The sequence below is a fragment of the Bubalus bubalis genome, chromosome 11 (genome assembly GCF_019923935.1).
Source record: "Bubalus bubalis isolate 160015118507 breed Murrah chromosome 11, NDDB_SH_1, whole genome shotgun sequence".
Lineage (NCBI taxonomy): Eukaryota > Metazoa > Chordata > Mammalia > Artiodactyla > Bovidae > Bubalus > Bubalus bubalis.
The window spans coordinates 98,247,999-98,270,588 of NC_059167.1; the positions used below are offsets into that span (position 1 = coordinate 98,247,999).

Sequence of the window (22,590 nt, forward strand, 5' to 3'; positions counted from 1 at the left end):
TCAGTAGGAAAATTCAGTGGAGAAAAGAAGCTGAGTGGCTTGGTTTACGCGGAAAATCAATATAACCCGTGACACCAGGTTAGCTCTGACCACGGAGGCCGCAGGCGCCCTCTCGAATAGCGGAAGGTGCCCCACCTTAGACACCTTCTCGAGTGGGTCTTAGAAGCCCAGGCAAATAAATGGTCGCAGAGGACATCCGCGCTCCAGATGGATGCTCAGCTGGAAGTTAAAGGGAAGAATGACATGGGGAGACCAAGTTTCAGTGAACAAGGCCCGCACTTTATTTTCCAAAGTAGTTTTTATACCTTAAGGTATGCATAGAGGATAATGGGGGAAGGGGTGGAGTCATGCAAGGACAGCAGTTCCTGGTTCTACTCTAAGCCAGGCTTTCAAACTTATCATATGCAAAAGTTCAGGTGATTGACATCATCTTCTGGCCCAGAGGCCTGTTAACATTTTAAGAAACTTATTTTTCTCTAAAGGTGATTATTCCAAAGTCAGGCACCAGCCTTCCAAAAAGCATTGGACAAAGCTGCATTTTACATTTCTATACACCCATTATATCAATCAATACACTGCCAAAGACACAGTAGGTAAGGAGTATGGAGACTTAGCAGCAAACATTGGCCCAACAAGTGAAAAACCCTTCACCAATACAATTTCTAATCAATCTTTTAACTACTCAAAGGAATCTGTGTTTAGGCAGTTTAGAACATCTCCTGCCTCTCACAGTTGGGAGGCTCTGAACAATCACATGTGGCCGGAAAAACCCATTCAGGCAGGCTAGAGGATTTCCAAAGGAGTTTGTAGGTTAAACACTGTCACACCCAGGAATTATTAACTGGAGCTGTAAGCTAACTCTTTTTCCAGAGAGAGGTAGTGGGGGACAGCCCCCCGTAAAGTCAGAGGTGTAGGTGAAAGCACAAAGCAGAAAGTAGGCAGACTCTGGTTTTGGGGGTAGATGCTCGAGAATTTCCAGGGGGACTCCTGAGGCTCGATCCCGCCTTTGCGTATGCCGAGCCTCCTTCCTCATGACCTTTGTCATGGGCGGAGTTCCTCACGCTGGCTCCCGGCAGTGATAGAATTCCAGTTGAGCTATTACAGATCCTCACTCAATATGCAATATGCCGGCTCCCAGCACACTCAGACTCATGTCCATCGAGTCAGTGATGCCATCCAGCCATCTCATCCTCTGTCATCCCCTTCTCCTCCTGCCCCCAATCCCTACCAGCATCAGAGTCTTTTCCAATGAGTCAGCTCTTCGCATGAGGTGGCCAAAGTACTGGAGTTCACCTTTAGCATCATTCCTTCCAAAGAACACCCAGGACTGATCTTCAGAATGGACTGGTTGGATCTCCTTGCAGTCCAAGGGACTCTCAAGAGTCTTCTCCAACACCACAGTTCAAAAGCATCAATTCTTTGGTGCTCAGCCTTCTACACAGTCCAACTCTCATATCCATACATGACCACAGGAAAAACCATAGCCTTGACTAGACGGACCTTTGCTGGCAGAATGATGTCTCTGCTTTTCAATATGCTATCTAGTTTGGCCTAGCACATAGAACACACTAAATAATTCATACTTGTGGCATAAGTGATAGGTGTGTTTTCTTGAAACCTGTACTGGATAATTTGAGAAGAAAACTTAAACTTGTAACCAATTTGAAGTTTTAGTACAGCATGTGAATATTTATGAAGAACAATGCAGAATTTGGAGCAACTTAAAACCTAAAATGAGGCAATTCAGTTTGTCCTTGACATGAGTCACTTTAGGTTCATTTATGCGTGTAATGTGGGTGGTGAATGGGGAAGTAAATGTTTATCACCTTTGTCATTAATGGTATTTCAATGAAAAGGTTTGGAAAGCAGTGATTTAAAGGGCTGCCAGAGAAGAGGAACAGGCAGGAAAAAACTGAAAGAGAATTTTAACAAGTTGGATGAGCATGAAGGCTCCCTGGGTTGTTAATATCAAGGAAATGGAGTATCTGGAGGAGACAATGGTCAAGTTTGTCAGTTGACAAAGGGAGACTGCCAGAGAAAAGGCAACAAAAGTACCAGGGTTAGGAACAGGGAGGCCACTATTTGAAACAGAGGATGGAGGAAAACCCGGCTGTCGGTGGATAATGAATTGTGTTGACATAGGCTTAATAGGGCATTTCACCAAGTAAACAGTCTGCCAGTGCCACCTTTGATGGCCCATCCTGATATTAGGTAGTGGGGAGAGGGAGAGAAAATAACCTAGCTCTACCTGTATGTAGTAAGCCTCTGAGATCCAGGTGCTCCTCTGTCCATGGGATTCTCCAGGCAAGAATACTGGGGTGGGTTCCCTCCTCCAGGGGATGGAACCTGGGTCTCGTGAATTGCAGGGGGGTTCTTTACAAGCTGAGCCACCAGGGAAGCCCTGGAGATCCAGGTATGGGTCTTCAATTCCAGTTTACTATTCATTGTCTTCTCTGAGGTTTCGTAATGGAGTTCTCCTCCTTCATCAGTGAGTAGGGATTGCCTGAAAATGGCCCACATACAGGGTGGGGGAGGTGGGGTGGTGGTGGTGTATGTGATTTCTGAATTGGGGTCTTTGGTTATGATTACGATTGGAAGCCTGAGAGAGAGATGGTAGGATTATGTATCTGGCTTTTCATCGTCTTAGATTCAGTTCAGTCATTTCAGTAGCTCAGTCGTGTCCAACTCTTTGCGACCCCATGAATCACAGCACGCCAGGCCTCCCTGTCCATCACAAACTCCCGGAGTTCACTCAGACTCACGTCCATCGACTCAGTGATGCCAATTCAGCCATCTCATCCTCTGTCGTCCCCTTCTCCTCCTGCCCCCAATCCCTCCCAGCATCAGAGTCTTTTCCAATGAGTCAGCTCTTCCCATGAGGTGGCCAAAGTACTGGAGTTTCAGCTTTAGCATCATACCCTCCAAAGAAATCCCAGGGCTGATCTCCTTCAGAATGGACTGGTTGGATCTCCTTGCAGTCCAAGGGACTCTCAAGAGTCTTCTCCAACACCACAGTTCAAAAGCATCAATTCTTCGGCGCTCAGCCTCCTTCACAATCCAACTCTCACATCCATACATGACCACAGGAAAAACCATAGCCTTGACTAGATGGACCTTTGTTGGCAAAGTAATGTCTCTGCTTTTGAATATGCTATCTAGGTTGGTCGTAACTTTCCTTCCAAAGAGGAAGCGTCTTTTCATTTCATGGCTGCAATCACCATCTGCAGTGATTTGGGAGCCCAAAAAAATAAAGTCTGACACTGTTTCCACTGTTTCCCCATCTAGTTCCCATGAAGTGATGGGACCGGATGCCATGATCTTAGTTTTCTTAATGTTGAGCTTTAAGCCAACTTTTTCACTCTCCTCTTTCACTTTCATCAAAAGGCTTTTTAGTTCCTCTTCACTTTCTGCCATAAGGGTGGTGTCATCTGCATATCTGAGGTTATTGATATTTCTCCCAGCAATCTTGATTCCAGCTTGTGCTTCTTCCAGTCCAGCGTTTCTCATGATGTACTCTGCATATAAGTTAAATAAGCAGGGTGACAATATACAGCCTTGACGTACTCCTTTTCCTATTTGGAACCAGTCTGTTGTTCCATGTCCAGTTCTAACTGTTGCTTCCTGACCTGCGTACAGATTTCTCAAGAGGCAGGTCAGGTGGTCTGGTATTCCCATCTCTTTCAGAATTGTCCACAGTTTACTGTGATCCACACAGTCAAAGTCTTAGATTACTTGGTTGTTTTTTTGTTCTTCCTAAACATTCAGTGGCGTTTCGGCTGCGATACAGAATCTGAAAAGGAATCTTTCTCAAGGTGGCTTTCGGCCGGGCGTGTGTGCGTGTGTGCGTTTGGGGAGCGGGGGGCGGCGGTGGTTACTGATGCGCCACCGTCCCTAACCAGGGATGTGGTTGATTGCTGCAGCAGTCAGTGAGAGAACCCCAAAGAGAAAGGAAAAGTCAAGGGACCAACTTGGAGGAACTGGAGAGTCGCTGTACCTCGAGGAGGGTCTTACAGAGTTTGGGTGAGAATGGCTGTTTCCTTCCTTTATAGAGTCTAGAGGCTTCTGTTGGGAGCCCCGGGGCCTGCTGCAGGCTCAGTGTTTGGGCGCGCCGGGTAGGCGCAGAGGCCGCGGCTGCAGCTCCCACCCCAGCGCCCAGGTCTGCAGGGAAGACAGTGGAGTCCTTCTTCCGTCCTAACCTCCGAGTCGGCTCTTGCGGGCCTTTAAAAAACAATAACAAGGCAGCAGCACGGGCTTAACTCCCCTGCGCGAGGTCCTCTCCTTCGGCGTCCCAGCCGGCTCCTTCTCGCCGCCAGCCGAAGACTTCCATCCCGATGCACCTCAGCCTCCCTGCGGGCGGGATGGACCCGCAAACGGCTAAGCGGCGGCGCGCCCCAGAGGGGCGGGACGCGCCGGCCCCCGGACTTCCGCGCGCCGCGCTCGTGCCGCGGGCGTGGGGCGGGTCCGCGCCGCCCGCCGGCTGTCTCGACCCCCGCCCACCGGAAGTCGCGGAGCGCTCGGCGGGCGAGGAAGACGTCGCCGCGGGGCTCGGAGCAGCGCGCCTTCCCGGCAAGTAGCCGGCTTCCGCTCGGGTGGGCCGGGGCCCCGGGGGGTCGGGGGCCGGGCGCCGGGCGGGCGGCCACCTCGGGGAGCCTGGGGTGGGGGCGCCGGCCGTCCTTTCGGCTGAGTCGCCTTCCTCTGAGGGGAGGGTCCCTCTCGCAACTCTACCTTTCTTGAAGCTTCATTTTGACTATAAAACCTTTTTTTTTTTTTTTTTTAAAGAAATCTCAGAACCCTAAGCAAAGAGCCCAGTGTCTCAGAAGGCTTAAAAGTTCTTCTGGTGGGAGCCTCCGCCAGGCACACTTGAGTCTGTGCTGAAAGTTTTGGTTTTGGTTTGCTTATTTGGGACCTTGCTGCTGCTGCTAAGTCGCTTCAGTCGTATCCGACTCTGTGCGACCCCATAGACGGCAGCCCACCAGGCTCCCCGTCCCTGGGATTCTCCAGGCAAGAACACTGGAGTGGGTTGCCATTATTTGGGACCTTCTCCAAAAGCTAATTTGGATGAAAAGACTTAGGGCTGGCAGCGGTGAGCTCGTTTTCAGTATTGTTTGTTAGGACCTATACAGTTTTTCATAGCAGTAAACTTTAAAAATCCTTAAAAATATGGCCCATTTTAACATCGTAAGTAATGTGTTGGTTACAGATGGAGTTAAGCAACTCACTGAAATCAAAAAGTAGATGAGCAGATACAGAGTAATGAGTTACCTCCTCCTCCTGAAGCAAAGTGAATATTCCTCAAATGTCCAGCTGTGTGTTGGACCTTTTGCACCTCATCTGTAGAGTCATTTGCTCCCTGTGATATTTTTTAAATTTATTCATTTAACAAATGCCTCCTGATAAATCAGTTATCTGTGCGAGTTTTCACCTCCTATGAATCAGTTATCTGCTCCCTCCTCCTCGGTATTTTTTCCTTCATGTGGCCCCCAGGTCACCGCCACTTTCTGAATGTCCTTCCGCCTCCCTGGCCACTCTTTCTATGTTTCCAGGCTTCTCCTCTTCTCAGCTACCACACGTTAGACTGCTACAGTGTTTGGTTCTTGGCCAGATTCCCTTTTGAACCATACTTTATCCCAAGGCAATTTCTATCCCAAGGCATATTTCATGACTGTAAATACCATCTATAAGCTGATGACTTCCAGATTTTTCTTTGTAGCTTCACTTCTCTCCTGAGCTCTAGATTAACATCTAGTATCTAGTTTAACATCTCCACTTGGAAGTCTGATGGGCATTTAAATTTAGTGTGTTCCAGAAGAATTACTGACAGGCACCCACGCAGTCCTCTCTTCCGTTCTCCTCTTATTTACCTTCCTAATCACAGGAAATGTTACTGCCATCCAGTGAGGCTGCAAGTCTAGGGATTGTCATTTGACTCCTCTTTTCAGCTCAGACCCCACATCCAAGCATCCAGCAAACTGTTGACTCTGCCTTGAAAAGACAGCTCAAATCCGATCATATGTTACGCCCTCTCTAACGCAAAGCACAGTCCTCTTTTACCCGGAAGACTGTGACGACTGATCACATCTTCCGGCCTCTACCCTTGCTCTTGTCTTCAGCGTTTCTCCAAACAGCAGCTATTTTTAGAAATATCTAGTCAGAGCTTTCCCCTCTCTTCAGAACCTTCTGGTGGCTTCTCATCAGAATCATAAAAACAAAACTCTGACTGTGGCTACAGACCCTGTGTCATCACGCCCCTGACTGCTTTCATGGTGATCTCTCCAGCTTCCCCACCCTGCTCACTTGGCTGGAGTGGCTCTCATTTTGCTTCCATTCTCCTTGCCTGCAGGGGTCTCTGCTCGACTCTCGCAGGCTGTACACCTTTACTTTACCCATTCCCCTGTTCTGGCTTTCTCAAGGATTACTGCCTTAGTCCTGGTAACATCTTCTCGACCCTGACTGTCTAGGTCAGTGGCTGTTAGATACTAAACAGTACTCTCTAATATCCCATGAAGCTGATGGCACTTTTAAATCATTGGTTGCTAAAGCTCTCTAATATTAAAAGAGCACAAGCATTTTTATCCCAAGTCTCATTTTGATAAAATGTACAGTTTGCGTTTTTGTAAAACGTTGTTTCTGGTGTGGAGAAGATTTGCACTTTAAGGCCAGTTCTCATTTTGAAATATAGAAAATGAAAGGAAAATCCTCCATTTACTGGAAAGAATATGCAAGTTTTTTTCTTTTCCAATTTCTTCTCTTCAGTGGGAAGCAGTAGTCTCTGACTTGGAGCCTTGTTGAATGGTTCCAGAAGCAGGTTGTCATAACAGAAAGAAGATAAATGAAGGTGCTTGTTCAGAGGTTATTATATGCATTTTTAAGTTGTGTAGTGACTAAGCCAGTACCACAGAATATCAAGCTTGCATAACAAAATTCAGTTCTCTTTTTAAAATATGTGGGAATGGAAATAAAAAGCAATATTTTCATCTTCTCAAAAAGCTGTTGGGGAATAAAAGATCATTTAATTTATAATATTTATTTTCTATTTTAATCCCAAGCAGCTAGTTCTGTGATATTATCAGTAGTGTATATCCTACCTTCCTCTCTTTTAAAAGAATAGAAAAAACTTCTTTCTCATGTCAGAATTGGGATTTCAGATGTTTGAATAAATATTTACGGTAGAAGATTAAATAAAAATTCAAAGTAAAGGGATTTGGAACATGGAATGAGTAGGAGGGATAAAGGGAAGCCTTGAGGGAAGTTGGGATCAGAACTCCTGCCCTAGGCTTCTCTGTTGATCAGACAGCACTCATTAGCATGGAGCATCTTAGCAGCTGAGAAATGAAGCAGGCTCTGCAGGGGAAAATCAGCTTGTGCTTTTTTGTTTTTCTACCTGACAGAAGCAATTTTTTAAAATTATTTTATTTATTTATTTTTGGCTCTGTGGGATCTTCGTGGCTGCCTCGGCTTTCTCTAGTTGCGGTGAGCCGGGGCTGCTCTCTGGTTGTGGCCTGTGGGCTTCTCGTGGTGTTTCTCTTGCTGCAGAACACAGGCTCTAGAGCATTAAAGCTTCAGTAGTTTCAGCTCCTGGGCTCTAGAGCACAGGCTTAATAGTTGTGGCATGTGGGCTTAGTTTTTCCAAGGAGTGTGGAATCCTGGTCTTCCCCTGACCAGGGATTGAACCCTTGCCTCCTGCATTGGCAGGTGGATTCTTTATACCACGGAGTCACCAGGAAACCCTTGATAGAAGCAGTTTTTTAAAGTAATTTAACATTTACTTGCTCAAGGATCTGTTTTAGGTACTGTGGAAATGAATACTCTGTCCTCTGGTGTGTGTGTGTTGTTCAGTGGGATATTGGAGGACCACTATTGGGTTTAGAGTTAGAAAACCCCAACTATTAGAAATTTGTATATAGGTTTAAAAAAAATGGGGGGGAGGTCAAGCAGAGTTAAACCTGGATGTGGGTTAAACCCATCCAAAATGTGCACGTGTGGCACCTAAGGAACATACTCTCTGGGGCATCAGGTTAACATGACCTCTATTTAGAAATACAAAACCTAGAGAACAACATATTTCCTTAAAAAAAAAAAAAATCTTTTTTTTTTCCCAGATTACATCCATACATCTGCCATACACAGATAACCAATGTTACCTTTTTGATGTACTTCTTTCCAATCTGTATTCTCTGTAGTTTGTTTTTACAAAGCTAAGATCATAGTACAGGATCATTAAAATTTCTTGTATGTTATTAAAGTTTTCTCATGTCATTAAAATAATTCATAACATTTGTAAACATTTTAATGATTTCATAGAGTTCGTCATGTGAATAATATGACATAGTTTATGTTGCCATTCCCTACTATTTGAAATTTTTTATTATTTACCTCCAGTAGAATGTTGGCTAGCCTACAATACTGTATTCAAGTTCTCTAATAAGAAATATATTGTCATATAACTCATACTTCAAAATTTCAATAAAATAGTTCCCTAGATCCTGTGATAGGAGAAAGCTGAACAAGTTTGAGAAATAAAACAAAACCCACGTGCAGGGAACTGGGGGAGCAGAGGAGAAAGAAGCACGAGATGAGCTTGGAGCTGAAGGAGTCAGATCGTGAAGGGCATCCTTTGCCATGTTAAGAAATTCTGATTCTAAGAGCAGTGGGAAGCCATTGCAGGGTTGTTCGGTTCAGTCGCTCAGTCATGTCCGACTCTTTGGGACCCCATAGGCTGTAGCATGCCAGGCTTCCCTGTCCATCACCAACTCCCGGAGCTTGATCAAACTCATGTCCATCGAGTCGGTGATGCCATCCAACCATCTCACCCTCTGTCATCCCCCTCTCCTCCTGTCTTTCCCAGCTTCAGGGTCTTTTTCCAGTGAGTCAGTTCTTTGCATCAGGTGGCCAAAGTATTGGAGTTTCAGCTTCAGCATCAGTCCTTCCAATGAATATTCAGGACTGATTTCCTTTAGGATGGACTGATTGGACCTCCTTGCAGTCCAAGGGACTCTCAAGAGTCTTCTCCAACACCACAGTTCAAAAGCATCATTTCTTCAGCACTCAGTTTTCTTTATAGTCCAACTCTCACATCCATACATGACTACTGGAAAAACTGTAGCTTAAAATTGTGTGGCTGCTGAGTGGAGAATATTAGACTGACCAAGAGTGGCCATAGAAGACCAGTTAGGAAGGAGCAGTGTAGTGGACTAGGGGAAAGATATTGATGTAGAATGAAAATGCAATAAGGGAGGAAGTGGAACATTTTGAGATGTGTTTTGCAGGTTGACTTGGTGACAGCTTAGAAGTGAAAGTGTAGGAGTGGAAGGGACAATGTCAGTGATTCCTGAGGTGTCTGGCTGAGGTGACTGGGCAGATCGATGGTGCCATTTTCCATGGTGGAGAAGTCTGGGGAAATAAGGTGGAAGCTACCTTCCAGACCAGCAAGGAAGGCAAGTTAAAAGTACAGTGCAGTGCGTATTATAAGAGATATGAGCAGGGTATTATTGGCAGGTGGAGGAGACATGCTTTACTCAATCTGGAGGTAAAATTTGTTGTACAGTCGCTTAGTCATGTCCAACTCTTTGCGACCCCATAGACTGCAGCATGTCTGTATTCTGATTGGGTCAATAATTTATATAATAAGGATGTTAAAGAGTTGTGTTTGGGTGTCCTTCAACCTGAAAAACTGTTAATCTTATATGTGGAATTTTATGATTCATTCGTTCATTCAAAAGGTATTGTTGAATGCTGACTGTTACAAGGCTCTGGAGATACAGGGACAAGAAAGATTTGGTGTTACCCCAGTAGAGTTTACAGGCTAATGGGAAAGATGAGAACCTAAGCAGATACTCACACCATAGTAATTAACTGTCATGAGTGCCATGCAGGGAAGGTACAGGGTGCCAGACCCCTGAAGATGCCTAACCTTTCTAATGCCAGAGCTGGAACCTAAGTGGAAAATATAGGCCCTGGTTTACTTTGACTCTAGTAAGTATCAATGGGTAATAGTTGATACAATTAATCCTTTCATTTAGACTGGGCCTCCTCCATCCTTATGGATTCTATGGAACTCCCCCAAAGAATAAATAAATGACAACTCACCTTTCATGCAAAGATGGGCACCATGAAGGACAGAAATGGTATGGACCTAAGAAGTAGAAGATATTAAGAAGAGCTGGCAAGAATACACAGAAGAACTGTACAAAAAGGATCTTCATGATTCAGATAATTAAGATGGTGTGATCACCAACCTAGAGCCAAACATCCTGGCATGCAAAGTCAAGTGGGCCTTAGGAAGCATCACTGTGAACAAAGCTAGTGGAGATGATGGAATTCCAGTTGAGATATTTCAAATCCTCAAAGGTGATGCTGTGAAAGTGCTACACTCAATATGCCAGCAAATTTGGAAAACTCAGCAGTGGCCACAGGACTGGAAAAGGTCAGTTTTCATTCCAATCCCAAAGAAAGTCAGTGCCAAAGAATGCTCTAACTACTACACAGTTGCACTCATCTCACACTCTCGTAAAGTAATGCTCAAAATTCTCCAAGCTAGGCTTCAAGAGTATGTGAACCATAAACTTCCTAATGTTCAAGCTGGATTTAAAAAAGGCAGAGGAACCAGAAATCAAATTGCCAGCATCTGCTGAATCATCGAAAAAGCAAGAGAGTTCCAGAAAAACATATACTTCTGCTTTATTGACTATGCCAAAGCCTTTGATTGTGTGGACCACAACAAAGTCTGGAAAATTCTTAAAGAGATGGGAATACCAGACCACCTGACCTGCCTCTTGAGAAATCTGTATGCAGGTCAGGAAGCAACAGTTAGAGCTGGACATGGAACAACAGACTGGTTCCAGATAGGGAAAGGAGTACGTCAAGGCTGTATATTTTCACCCTGCTTGTTTAACTTGTATACAGAGTACATCATGAGAAATGCTAGGCTGGATGAAGTACAAGCTGGAATCAAGATTTCCGGGAGAAATATCAATAACCTCAAATATGCAGATACACCGCCCTTATGGCAGAAAGTGAAGAACTAAAGAGCCTCTTGATGAAAGTAAAAGAGGAGAGTGAAAAAGTTGGCTTAAAACTCAACATTCACAAAACTAAGATCATGGCATCTGTCCCATCACTGTGGCATAATAGATGGGGAAACAGTGAAAACAGTGACAGACTTTATTTTCTTGGGCCCCAGAATCACTGCAGATGGTGACTGAAGCCATGAAATTAAAAGACACGCACTCCTGGGAAGAAAAATTATGACCAACCTAGACAGCATGTTAAAAAGCAGAGACATTACTTTGCCCACAAAGGTCCATGTAGTCAAAGCTATGGTTTTTCCAGTAGTCATGTATGGGTGTGAGAGTTTGAATATAAAGAAAGCTGAGCGCCGAAGAATTGGTGCTTTTGAATTGTGGTGTTGGAGAAGACTCTTGAGAGTCCCTTGGACTTCAAGGAGATCCAACCAGTCCATCCTAAAGGAAATCAGTCCTGAATATTTATTGGAAGGACTGATGCTGAAGCTGAAACTCCAATACTTTGGCTACCTGATGTGAAGAGCTGACTCGTTGGAAAAGACCCTGATGCTAGGAAAGATTGAAGGCAGGAGGAGAAGGGCATGACAGGAGATGAGATGGTTGGATGGCATCAGCAACTCAATGGACATGAGTTTGAGTAAGCTTTGGGAGTTGGTGATGGATGGGGAGGCCTAGCATGCTGCAGTTCATGGGGTCGCAAAGAATCGGACACGACTGATAACTGAACTAAGCTGACCTTCAGTAAATGTTATTTCAGTAAAGATCAGGTGGATTTAAATTCTACCCATCCTATTCCTGAACATATTGATCACCCTAGTGGGGATTTTAAAGTATTTTCAGGGTGTGGGTCTGACGTAAAAGTCTGCATGTTCCTCATCTTAACCAGCACAGGTCTGTTCTGTCATGTCCTGGCAATAAATATCCTGGGCCATCTGGGCCATCCAGCTCCCACTAGAATTGCTCACCTCTGCCTCTTTAGCGTGAAATTTGCCATAGACAATACAGGAATGAATGGTGTGGCTGTCTTCCAGTGAAACATACAAAAACAGATGGCAGTGCCGTGTTTTGCTGCTGACTTGCTGTAGTTCCCTGGCCTGGATTTGGATGCTGTATCAATTACAGTTTAGTTGCAGAAAACAGAATCTACTCAAGCTAGTTTAAGCAGAAAGGTATATAGTGGCGGATATTACAAAATGTACACTATCATTGGGCGAGTCGAAGAGCTAGGCTCCAGATTGAGTTTCTGGGAACACCTCGGAACATCACCTGCAGAACTGGTCTAGTGGAGCAGGGACTTTTGCCAAAACTGTGAACCCTCCTGCAGCTCATCATGCTGCCAGCTCCTGAATCACCGCAGCTCTGCAAAATATTGCTTCATGCTCTGCCTCCCTTGATATTTAACTCAGACATGTTGGCAGAACATAAGTTACACCCAGTACCCTAGCTTTAAGGAAGTCTGGGAAATACAGCTTTTAGTACTTGTAGTACGGGAAGGTTAACTAAAAGGAAGTTGGCATAAATTTGGTTGAGCCCGTCTGCTGTACCTGCTACCGAATGCCCCTTTGGCTACTTAACATCCATACCTTCCCTTCTTTCCATTCTTAAACCTCCAGACCAGGACCACAGGAGCAGCGCGCTCTCTTCCGATACAATGCAGCCATGCCTCCTAAAAACCAAGCGTGCTCACTTTCTCCCAAGATGCTAAATCCCAGAGTCCCACAGGCCACCACACCATCTGCAGTGTTCATCACAGACATTACCCTGAGACCTAACGCCCTGAAGAATTTGGTGGCTCCCCTCCTCCTCACAGGGAAAAGGGGAGTAGGAGAGAGACAGGGCTGCCCAGTGACCAAGAGGAAAACAGCTCAGCCCTAAGAAGTCCCCACACACTTCTTCATCTTCTTTCTCTCTACCAGCCAGTTCCCTCTATTTCCAGGCATTCCAAGTTTCCCTCCTCTTAATGACATCATCTTCATTTGTAGCTGTTGACTTCTCCTGTCCTTCTTAGCTAAGCTTTCCTCTCTCCTGCACATTTTTGCCTCCGCTGTCACTTGGTTGAGGGCTCTGCTTTCTCACCTAGGTTATTGCAGCAGCCTCGCATCTGATTACTCTTCCTGTCCACAGCCTCACGGCCCTCAGGCTTCATCTCCTTACTCCAACTATCTTAACCTGTCTAAAACGAGTCAGATCATCTCACTCCCCTACTTAACACCTGCCAGGGGCTCTCTGTCTGCCCACAGGATCAAGTTCAAAGTCCTGAGCCAAATATTCTAGGTTCCTTACTCTCTCTAATCCTGCTGTCTGTCTGTCCTGATGTCTAACACTATCCTATCCCCCTCCCATCCCTGCATATGGACTTGAGGCTTCTAAATACCAAGTGCAAAGCAATCCTAACACGCTGTGCCCTCTGGTGCCTCAAGTGTCTTTGCAAATGCTGCTCCCACTGCCTGAAACCGTCCCTTCTCGGCCTTCCTGATGCAAGTGCTCCCTGCTGCAGTGTCCATCCTGAGTGCTCCAGTAGCACCTGTTACCTGATGGGAGCACCGGTGCAGTGAGTCCTGTCTCCATATCCTGGCTCCACTTCCCTAAAACACAGCAGGGCTTGGTGCAGAGTAGGTTTTCAGCTGCTGCTGCTAAGTCGCTTCAGTCGTGTCCGACTCTGTGCGACCCCATAGACGGAAGCTCTCCTGTCCCTGGGATTCTCCAGGCAAGAACACTGGAGTGGGTTGCCATTTCCTTCTCAGCAACATTGACATTTATTAATAATGACAAAGCCTGTTAATTAAGCAAAGAAACTAATTTTGTACGTATTTGCCACAAGATGGTGCTATTCAGATAGGAAAAACAACTGAAAGTTTCTCCAGGGCTGAAGGAGCCAAGTATACTAGATGCCTAAATGTTCATTAAATGTATTAAATTTCAGAGGCAGTGATTTAAACACATAAGCATTTTCAGTGGTAAACACAAGGACAGGTTGAAAATTGTGGATGAATATGTATTTTATTATCAAATTATTACTGGTCATTGTTTCACTTCCTGTTGTTTGGGAGTCTCTCTTCCAAAGTTGTCAAAATGTTTTTAAAATAGCAAACAGTAACTCTTAATTCTGAGGGCAACAAACTTTTATGGAGGGTTACAGTTGGGTTTTTCAGCGAAACAGGACCAGTAGGTTTCACAGGGAGAGAGGAAGGAAGGGTGGGAGGTTCACTGTAAGAAACTGGCTCTTGTGACTGGCAGGGCTGGAAACTCAGATCGGAGTTGACTTTGCAGTCTTGCATCTGAAGGCTGGGAATTCAGGTGGAATTTCTCTGTTGCCTTCCCAAGGCAGAATTCCTTGGGGAAACCTCAGTATTGCTCTTAAGGCCTTCATTTATTGGCCAAGTCTCACCCACATTATGGAGAGTAATCTGCTTTACTCAGTCTACTGCGTTATTCATTTACATTTTAAATTTAAAATACAGTTGATTTACAGTCTTATATTAGATTCAGCTAGACAGCACAGTGACTCCGTGTTTTTACAGTTAAAGTTTACTGCATTAAATGTCAGTCTCATCTAAAAATACCTGCAGGGCGACATCTGGACTGATGTTTGATCAAACAACTAGGCACTGTAGCCTTGCCCAGCTGACACATACAATTAACTGTCGCAAAGGTCTAGGTGAGGAAAGTAAACTTTGTGTGAACAAGAAATTCACACTGATGTTTCAGTTTTGAGTTATGGCCAGGGCAGAGGGGGCTGGCTGTAACCACCCCAAGGAACCTCCTGGGAAGTTTCTGCAGGAAGAGAGGCTGTGGTGGGATAGGACCCCCTGGGTGCTGCCCTGACCCTCCTGCAACCACAGAAGGCTTCTGCTGGAGGCACAAGGGCACATGGGGACTAGTCAACATGCCAGTTCAGTCCCTGGGTCCGAAAGATCCCCTGGAGGACGGAATGGCAATCCACTCCAGTATTCTTGCCTGGAGAATCCCACGGACACAGGAGCCTGGTGGGCGCAAAGAGTCAGACACAACTAAAGCGATTTAGCACGCACAAGCATAAAGAAGAAGAATAACCTTGGGGACACCGTAGTCTCACCCCAACAGGTTCCATCCTCTATCATTTAAGTTTTGTTTATGCTACAGACTGAGGTTTGGGGGCAGTCCTAAGGAAGGAGTTTTGCTTCCTCTTTTCCTGAGAATAATGAAATAGTCAAAGGGAAGTTCTGGCATCCTCTGCCGCAGCCACTCACCCCTCTGGATGCACACCCCTCTGGGTTAGTTCTGCGTTCTGCTACTAAAGTAAAACTGTAAAGTGTTCTTCAGCTTCTTTGTTATGTATTTAATAACAAAATTAACAGCGAAAAATGTATGGAGCACTCTTCTAAGCCATTTGATCTTCCTGAAAACCTTAAAGGTAGGTATTATAATTATCACCATTTAATGCACAATGAGATCAAAGCACAGAGATACACGTACGGTAACTTGTACAAAGTCTTGCAATTGTTTTTTTATAGTAGGGCTGGGATTTATGTTCATGTAGTCTGATTCCAGAGCACGTAATCTTCATGAGAATGGAAATTTGTATTTGTCTGTCGCCTACTATGATTCTTCTTTGTTCTTTCTTACTTCCTGTAATATTTTTGCACACTTGCCAAGTGTGCATAGATGCCGTTCAGTTCTTTTCGTCTTACTCCTGTTAAATGTGGGGGATTCCATTGGCACCTGCTTTTGCCTGAGTCTCCTGATCCTCGCCCTGTTGCTGTTCCCTACAGAACTTCAGTATAAGGGCTCCATTCTGTTAAGTTGTATCTTTCCACTTTCTGTTGCCCTGGTGATTAGCTCCACTGGGTTGTGGTCAATAGTAATTGGTCCTTTTGGTCATAGATCTTTACTGGGGCATGGGATGGAGGTGGGCGTGTCATTCTGTCAAGTTAAAACAAAACAAAACAAAAAAATGTTCAGTCTTACAGAGAGCTGCTGCTGCTAAGTCGCTTCAGTTGTGTCTGACTCTGTGCGACCCCATAGACGGCAGCCCACCAGGTTCCCAGTCCCTGGGATTCTCCAGGCAAGAACACTGGAGTGGGTTGTCACTTCATTCTCCAGTGCATGAAAGTGAAAAGTGAAAGTGAAGTTACTCAGTCGTGTCTGACTCTTAGCAACCCCGTGGACTGCAGCCCACCAGGCTCCTCCGTCCATGGGATTTTCCAGGCAAGAGTACTGGAGTGGGGTGCCATTGCCTTCTCCGTTTATAGAGAGCAGTTTGGCCAAATCTGTCACTGTGACAAATACATTTGTCCTTTGATATAGACATCCCATTTGGGCTCATTATTCTCCAGATGACCTTGCATGTGGATGAAGTGGCACTTGTACAAAGTTATTCATTGCAGCATTTTCATAATAGTTGTAGACTGGAAACAAATCACATAATCAAGAACAGGGGACAGTTAGGGTACATGCACATGTTGGGAGATTATGTGGAGTTTCTCTGTATACTGATATGGAAGGCTCTGAAGTTATTAAGGGAAAAAGCAGTCGCCTGTCTATCTGTTACTCTGGCAGTGTATATGTATATATGCAACGATACTTTTTTAAATAAGGAAAGAAATATATAGATATATGTATAAGGAAATATTGGAAGAATATAGGAGAAACTAATAAAAGTAGTCACTAGTGAGAGGCCATGGGGGTAATAGGATGAATGGGGAAGATAAGGACTGCAGTGAGACTTTTCAATATAAATATTTTCAAAATGTGCCTTTCCAAAGAAGTAAATTAAAGACGTATAAACACACAAAAATGTGTACACACATATTTTTATTCCTGTAAGCAATCCTGTGTGCCTTTCCCCAGCGGCACCTTCACTGTCCTCCCACTGAACTGAGGGGAAGGAGCAGAAACCTGAATGTCTGAACCCTGGTGCGGGCTGGCTGTGATGGGGGAGGAAGACACTGACAAGGCTTTACAGGATTCTCTCCGCCAGCCTTCTTTCCTTCCCTGTTCTTTCCACATTCCCTGCCTGCCTTCTGTTCTTTTTGTTGATGGAGTTAATGAGCGCAGGGTGAGCACGGTCAGGCTCTGCCCCCCCACCTTCCAGCCTGGAGAACCCCTGTGATGAATCTGGACCACTTCTCCGACTCTGGATCATGTGGCAATGGGAAAGGCAGATCTCCAGCACAGAAAAACTTCCTGCCTCTTTGCCTCTTGGCTGCCTCCTTACTTTAAGTGAAGTCGCTCAGCCTAGTCTGACTCTTTGCAGCCCCATTGACTGTAGCCTACCAGGCTCCTCCGTCCATGGAATTTTCCAGGCAAGAGTACTGGAGTGGGTTGCCATTTCCTTCTCCCTCCCCAAATTAGAAGAAGTTTTCAGACATTGTCACTGACTTGCTTCTCGCTGGTCTGCTTCAAGTGGAGGTGGGCAGCAGTGCCTGGAAGGTGGAACAGCACATCATAGATTTCTGGAGTGTTTTGCTCTTTTCTGCCAACCAGCATTTAAGAAAAATGAGACATGAAATTGTAATTCTTATCCATAGTGTAATTTTTTCCTTTTGTTGTTTGCGTGTGTGCTAAGTCACTTTAGTCATGTCCGGCTCTTTGTGATCCCACGGAGGAGCCCACGAGGCTCCTCTGTCCATGGGATTTTTTACGCAAGAATACTGGAGTGGGTTGCCATTCCCTTCTCCAGAGGATCTTCCCTTCCCAGGGATTGAACTCGTGTCTCTTATGTCTCCAGCATTGGCAGGCAAGTTCTTTACCATTAGCACCACCTGTTTATTTTTTATTTATTTCAAAAATTTCACAATCTAACTTGACACACCATTTTCCCTAGAGGTTTTTGACACTTGTTAGGAAAATCTGCCATCTTATTTCACATGCCCTCATCTGCAGCAACTAGTGTATAAGATAATGAAGTTAAGTTGGTTTAAAAACCTATCTTAATGAGTAAGTGAAGATTATTTTAACTGACACTTTAATAGATTGAATAGTTTAACTTATTTTTAATGCAGGGGAAGCTTCTTTCTGCAATTTTGCATAGTAAAATTTTCTCATGGTACAATAACAAAGTCAGCAATAAATCCTAACCAAAGAAGAGAGTGAATTCATTTAGGTTTATTATTTGGGATGTATGTATGTAGCATTGGAGGGCTGTCATGCCTTGGACTGCCACTTGGTGGCTGGCATGGTATACTGTGGATCCAAACCTGGCGTACAGACAGAATGGATGACAGGTGGCAGCCAGCAGTTCCTTCACTATTCAGAGACAGTGGCAAACCTTTCCTTCCTTAAGTACATTAGAAAGAAAATTCTCTTATTTTTTCTTCCCATAACATTTTTCACCAGTTTTGCTGCATGGTTTCTTCTGAACCTGAATTATTTTGGCATATGTAAACTTCATGTTACTTAGGACATTATGAATCAAATTCTCATTTCTTTTTGAACTCTGGTTTTTGCCCATGAACAGTAAATAAAAATGCTTGGAATATAGCCTATGGGCCCATATTTTGAAAACATGGAATTTATATTTATTCTAAATTTTCTGTCTTTTTATAAAAGAATTCCCCTTGAAACTGCCTATTTTGGGAATTACATTAGCAACACTATGAACATTATCTGAATATTTATTTAAATTAGACTCACATGGAGTCCCTTTCACAGCTGATCTAATTCTTCCATCTGAATTTAAAATTTTTTAAATAAAAGAACAAGTATAGACTATAATGATTATTTGTTAATTTCACTGATGAAAACTACAAGGCTTTGTTTCCAGATTTCACTTCCACACCAAGATGTTAATTTCTCCGTAGGTGAATAAATATGTTTTCTTAAGTGTTCTCAGGATTAACTGGAAAAAGATATTCCTTACTTTTCACAATCCTTACTATAGTTCTCTACCAGAACCATTATAATGTAGCCTGACTGTAGACCCAAAGAAAAGACTCTAAACCAGTGAATCCTGGCGTGTCGTTTGACATTTCAGCTCTTCTCTTTATTCTGAGTCAGTAGAGCTACCTGCTAGCCATCTTTAGGGTATTTGTATTGTTTTGTATTTGTGTTTGATACAAAAATAAATTTTGAATTTAATATTGGAATATTCTGTTTCTTTAGGTTTTGCTCTTTCTAGTCTACACAATAATTTGTTAGAATAAAGAAGTTGGATTTATACTCCATATGGTTAGAGTTGATAGGGTACCTTTTCACTAACTACCAAAGTAATTTATTTTAATATGGAAGTTTATAGCATGAATATAGTACCATTTAAAATTTCCAAATGTCTCCTGTTGTATTTAAACTGGGCCCTCTTTAACTTAGCCTTGACTACCTGTCATAGCCCTTGCGAAGCTCAAAAAAGACAAGTGGTGTCATTTCCCAGTGGTCTGTTTGGCACTTCTTTCTTCAAGAATGTTATATTAGAATCCTTCTGAGGTTTTTCAGGTTGAATGAAATTTTCCAGTTTTAATGTTTTGATTGAGTTTACATTATACCTCTGCTTTGTTATTTCTCCTTTTAGAACAAAATGAAATGCTGAGAAATAAATAAAGCTTTCCTCTTCTGACTCGGATCTTTATAATGGGTATCGGAAAGTCTAAAATGGATCCCTGCCATCTTTCTGTGCCTTGGGGTAAAAGCCAGAGTGTGGATACTAGTCAAAGCCATCACACGTCAGATTCCAAGCAATCTGAAGAAATCTCCCTGCATGGTGATGCTGTGTGCAGCAGTACCGCAGAGATGCCAGCAGGGGAGCAGGAGGGAGTGGAGGAGAGGCCAGAAGAGGACACAGAAGAAGAGGTGTTCCTCAAATTTGTGATACTGCACGCTGAAGAAGACACAGGTGAAGCCCTCCGAGTCCAGAGCCTGCTGGAAAACGATTTCGGCATCAAGCCTGGAATCATCTTTGCCGAGATGCCATGTGGCAGACAGCATTTACAGAACTTGGATGATGCTGTCAACGGGTCTGCCTGGACTATCTTACTGTTGACTGAAAACTTCTTAAGGGACACCTGGTGTAAGTTCCAGTTCTATTCGTCCCTCATGAACTCCGTTAACAGGCAGCACAAGTACAACTCCGTCATCCCCATGCGGCCCCTGAACAATCCCCTGCCCCGAGAGAGGACTCCCTTTGCTCTACGAACCATCAACGCCCTGGAGGAAGAAAGTCGTGGCTTTCCTACCCAAGTGGAAAGGATTTTTCAGGACTCTGTGTACAGGATACAGCAAGCTATATGGAAAGAAACCAGAAATATGGTGCAAAGGCAATCTGTTGCCTGAGACAGCACACGCAACACACGACAGACTCTTGTTTTGTAAAACAAAGGATTTATCTTCACTTGTGAAAACAAGTTCCTAGGAAAAGTTTCAATGAGAGAGAACCTTCCTCTTACAGAAACCTGTGGAGCCCAAGAAAGATAAATTTCTGCAGGACAGTTCGTAGAGTTGTGGTATTTGCTGATGTTTCCATAAACTGGGAATCTTCAGAGTTTCAAGAGCTCTGTTTCCTCTCAGTTTTCCTGGTTCATGATTACTACAAAGTATATTTTAAATTCATCTTATATTGAACTTGAACGAAAACTTACAGACATTTTAAAAATGCAATTAATTACCCTTTGATTTTGTTCTCAAAGGACACACAGAAAAAAACGACCTCGAGACATCTGACCAGCCTGCCTTTCTAGGTACCTCTCACAAATGTCGTAATGAAGCACCCAGGGTGTTGTCACCCAGACACGAGGACAGCCAGGCTAGAACGTTGAGAATGTAGTGCTGATAAGTGTGAAACCCAGAATAGATGCGGCAGTGGTGGGGCTCCTTAAAAGAATCCAGTCAAATGTCCTTCCCCTTCTGCTGTAGTGTACATATTTGCAGGCAGTTCCCACCACATTTGTTGGTACTATGGTTAGGGAGTCTGTGCCTGGTGTGGACATGACCCCTGGAGCCAGAAGCTCTCTATGTTGGTCATTGGCTATGACCAGAACTTTGTTTGAAGAGCTTCTGAAAGGTGTGTGTATCCTTGGCCAGATATTCTCCTTTAAAATCAATAACCTCTCCTTTGCAAGCAGTTAAAAATTCCTGTCTCGCACAGTACTTTATCAAGGAAGTATTTCTCAGTAGCCTGAGTGTGTGTGTGTGTGTGTGTGTGTGTTGTAGATTACTTTCAGACTAGAAGTGGGAAATGCATTTTATGGTTTCTTGTCCCACAGTGATAGTGAATCAGAGCCTCCAAACAGACCAATTCCTTTCTTTCACAGCCCTTCTGCCCCAGCTGAAATTGACAGAGAACTATCAAGTGCAGACCAGGAATGGGAGAGAGAGAGCCCCGTCATGCTGTGATGAGACAAGCGCCCGAGAGGGTGTCAGAGCACCTGGTTCTTCCCAGTCTTTTTCACTGAGGAGGAATGTGACCAAGGGCAAGCTACTACCCTCCTTCATCTGTGAAAAGAAAGGATTGGATTGATAAATCTGCACAGGGCATTGTTTCTCTCCCGGAATGTGAACAACTAGGAACCAGGAAAGGGAACAAGCAAACAAATGACAGAATTTTATAATGTGATTTATAATTTAATAGATGCAGGAGGCTTCATGTATATGCTCACAGTGAAAGGATGTTGTATGTATTTACAGCGTAATTGATTTCTAATGCTACCCATTATGCTCTTACAGTCACAGAAAAGTATTACAGTGCATGCTTAGATTTTTTTTTAATTAAAAAAAATTTTTTTTTCTAGAGACCTTTGCTGCAGAAACATTCTGCCCTATTTTTCTTTCTCTTTATCCCCACTTCTCCATATCCCCTTGCTAACACTGGGGTTTGCTCACAGCTTTCTGCAGTCTGCCGCTTCACAGTCACGAACCAACATGTTTCATAATCTTGCAAGTAAGTCGGACCTCCCCCGATACTAGTACTTATGAAAGATAAGATTCTTCTCATTGCATGGTGACTTAAAAGTTCCCTTCTGTCATAGTAGCTGACTACCCACTTTTCTTTTTCAGTTCTAATGATAAGCATTTTTTGTTGTTGCCATACTGCTTCCTGCATCTCCAGTTTCATATACAAATAAAACATTAACCACTCACACTTGCCTGCCTGCCTGCCAAAGTTGGAGCAATTGACGCTGGATGGTGTTTTTTAATAAATGTTTTTATTCTTTACCTTGACTAAACTTGATTATTTCCTGTGTCAGTGAAGATTGTAGAAAAGTATTTTTAAAAAGCGTCAATCTGTACTTCTCCACAGATCACCAGGCACAATGTCGTCACTTGATTTGGAGTCGAATACATTTTTTTATGATGAAGAAAAATGTTAAGTACTGAGTAACTGGTTATGTTGAAATTAACAATTGTACTAAGGGGTTATTAAAATAACAGGATAAAAAGGTAAAGCTGTGGCCTTTGTCATGTGAGTGTGTATACACATGTACACATGCATACATTCAGACTTACACACAGGGAAATTCGGTAAAATTTTGCCGCATGCTGGAGAATATCCATTTTGAGTGTCTGTGGGCCTCGTTGCCCACCCTGGAGCCACAGGAGAACCTGAGTTGTGTCTGTGTGTGTCAGGATTCTTTCAGCTGTAAGAGAAAAGAAAAGCCAATGC

The 22,590-nt window shown here is 43.9% G+C and overlaps 1 protein-coding gene across 4 annotated transcripts in view; it reads left to right on the forward strand.

The window, feature by feature from the left end:
- LOC102406411 (TIR domain-containing adapter molecule 2) overlaps window positions 1–22,142 on the forward strand; it is a 46,265-nt gene extending 24,123 nt beyond the window's left edge. The window contains exons 1-3 of one of the 4 annotated variants that reach the window (XR_003112482.3): window positions 4,451–4,589; window positions 19,507–20,668; window positions 21,242–22,142. Coding sequence is in view for 3 of the 4 variants with exons in the window: in XM_025296424.3 (XP_025152209.2) it covers window positions 19,566–20,264 (699 nt within the window). In the remaining variant the exon portion in view is untranslated. Of the gene's footprint in view, window positions 1–4,432; window positions 4,590–11,685; window positions 15,415–19,506 lie in introns of those variants that run through there. The other 3 variants (XM_025296424.3, XM_006047265.4, XM_044925499.2) reach the window with 3 other exon arrangements.
- Window positions 22,143–22,590: the final 448 nt, after the last annotated feature.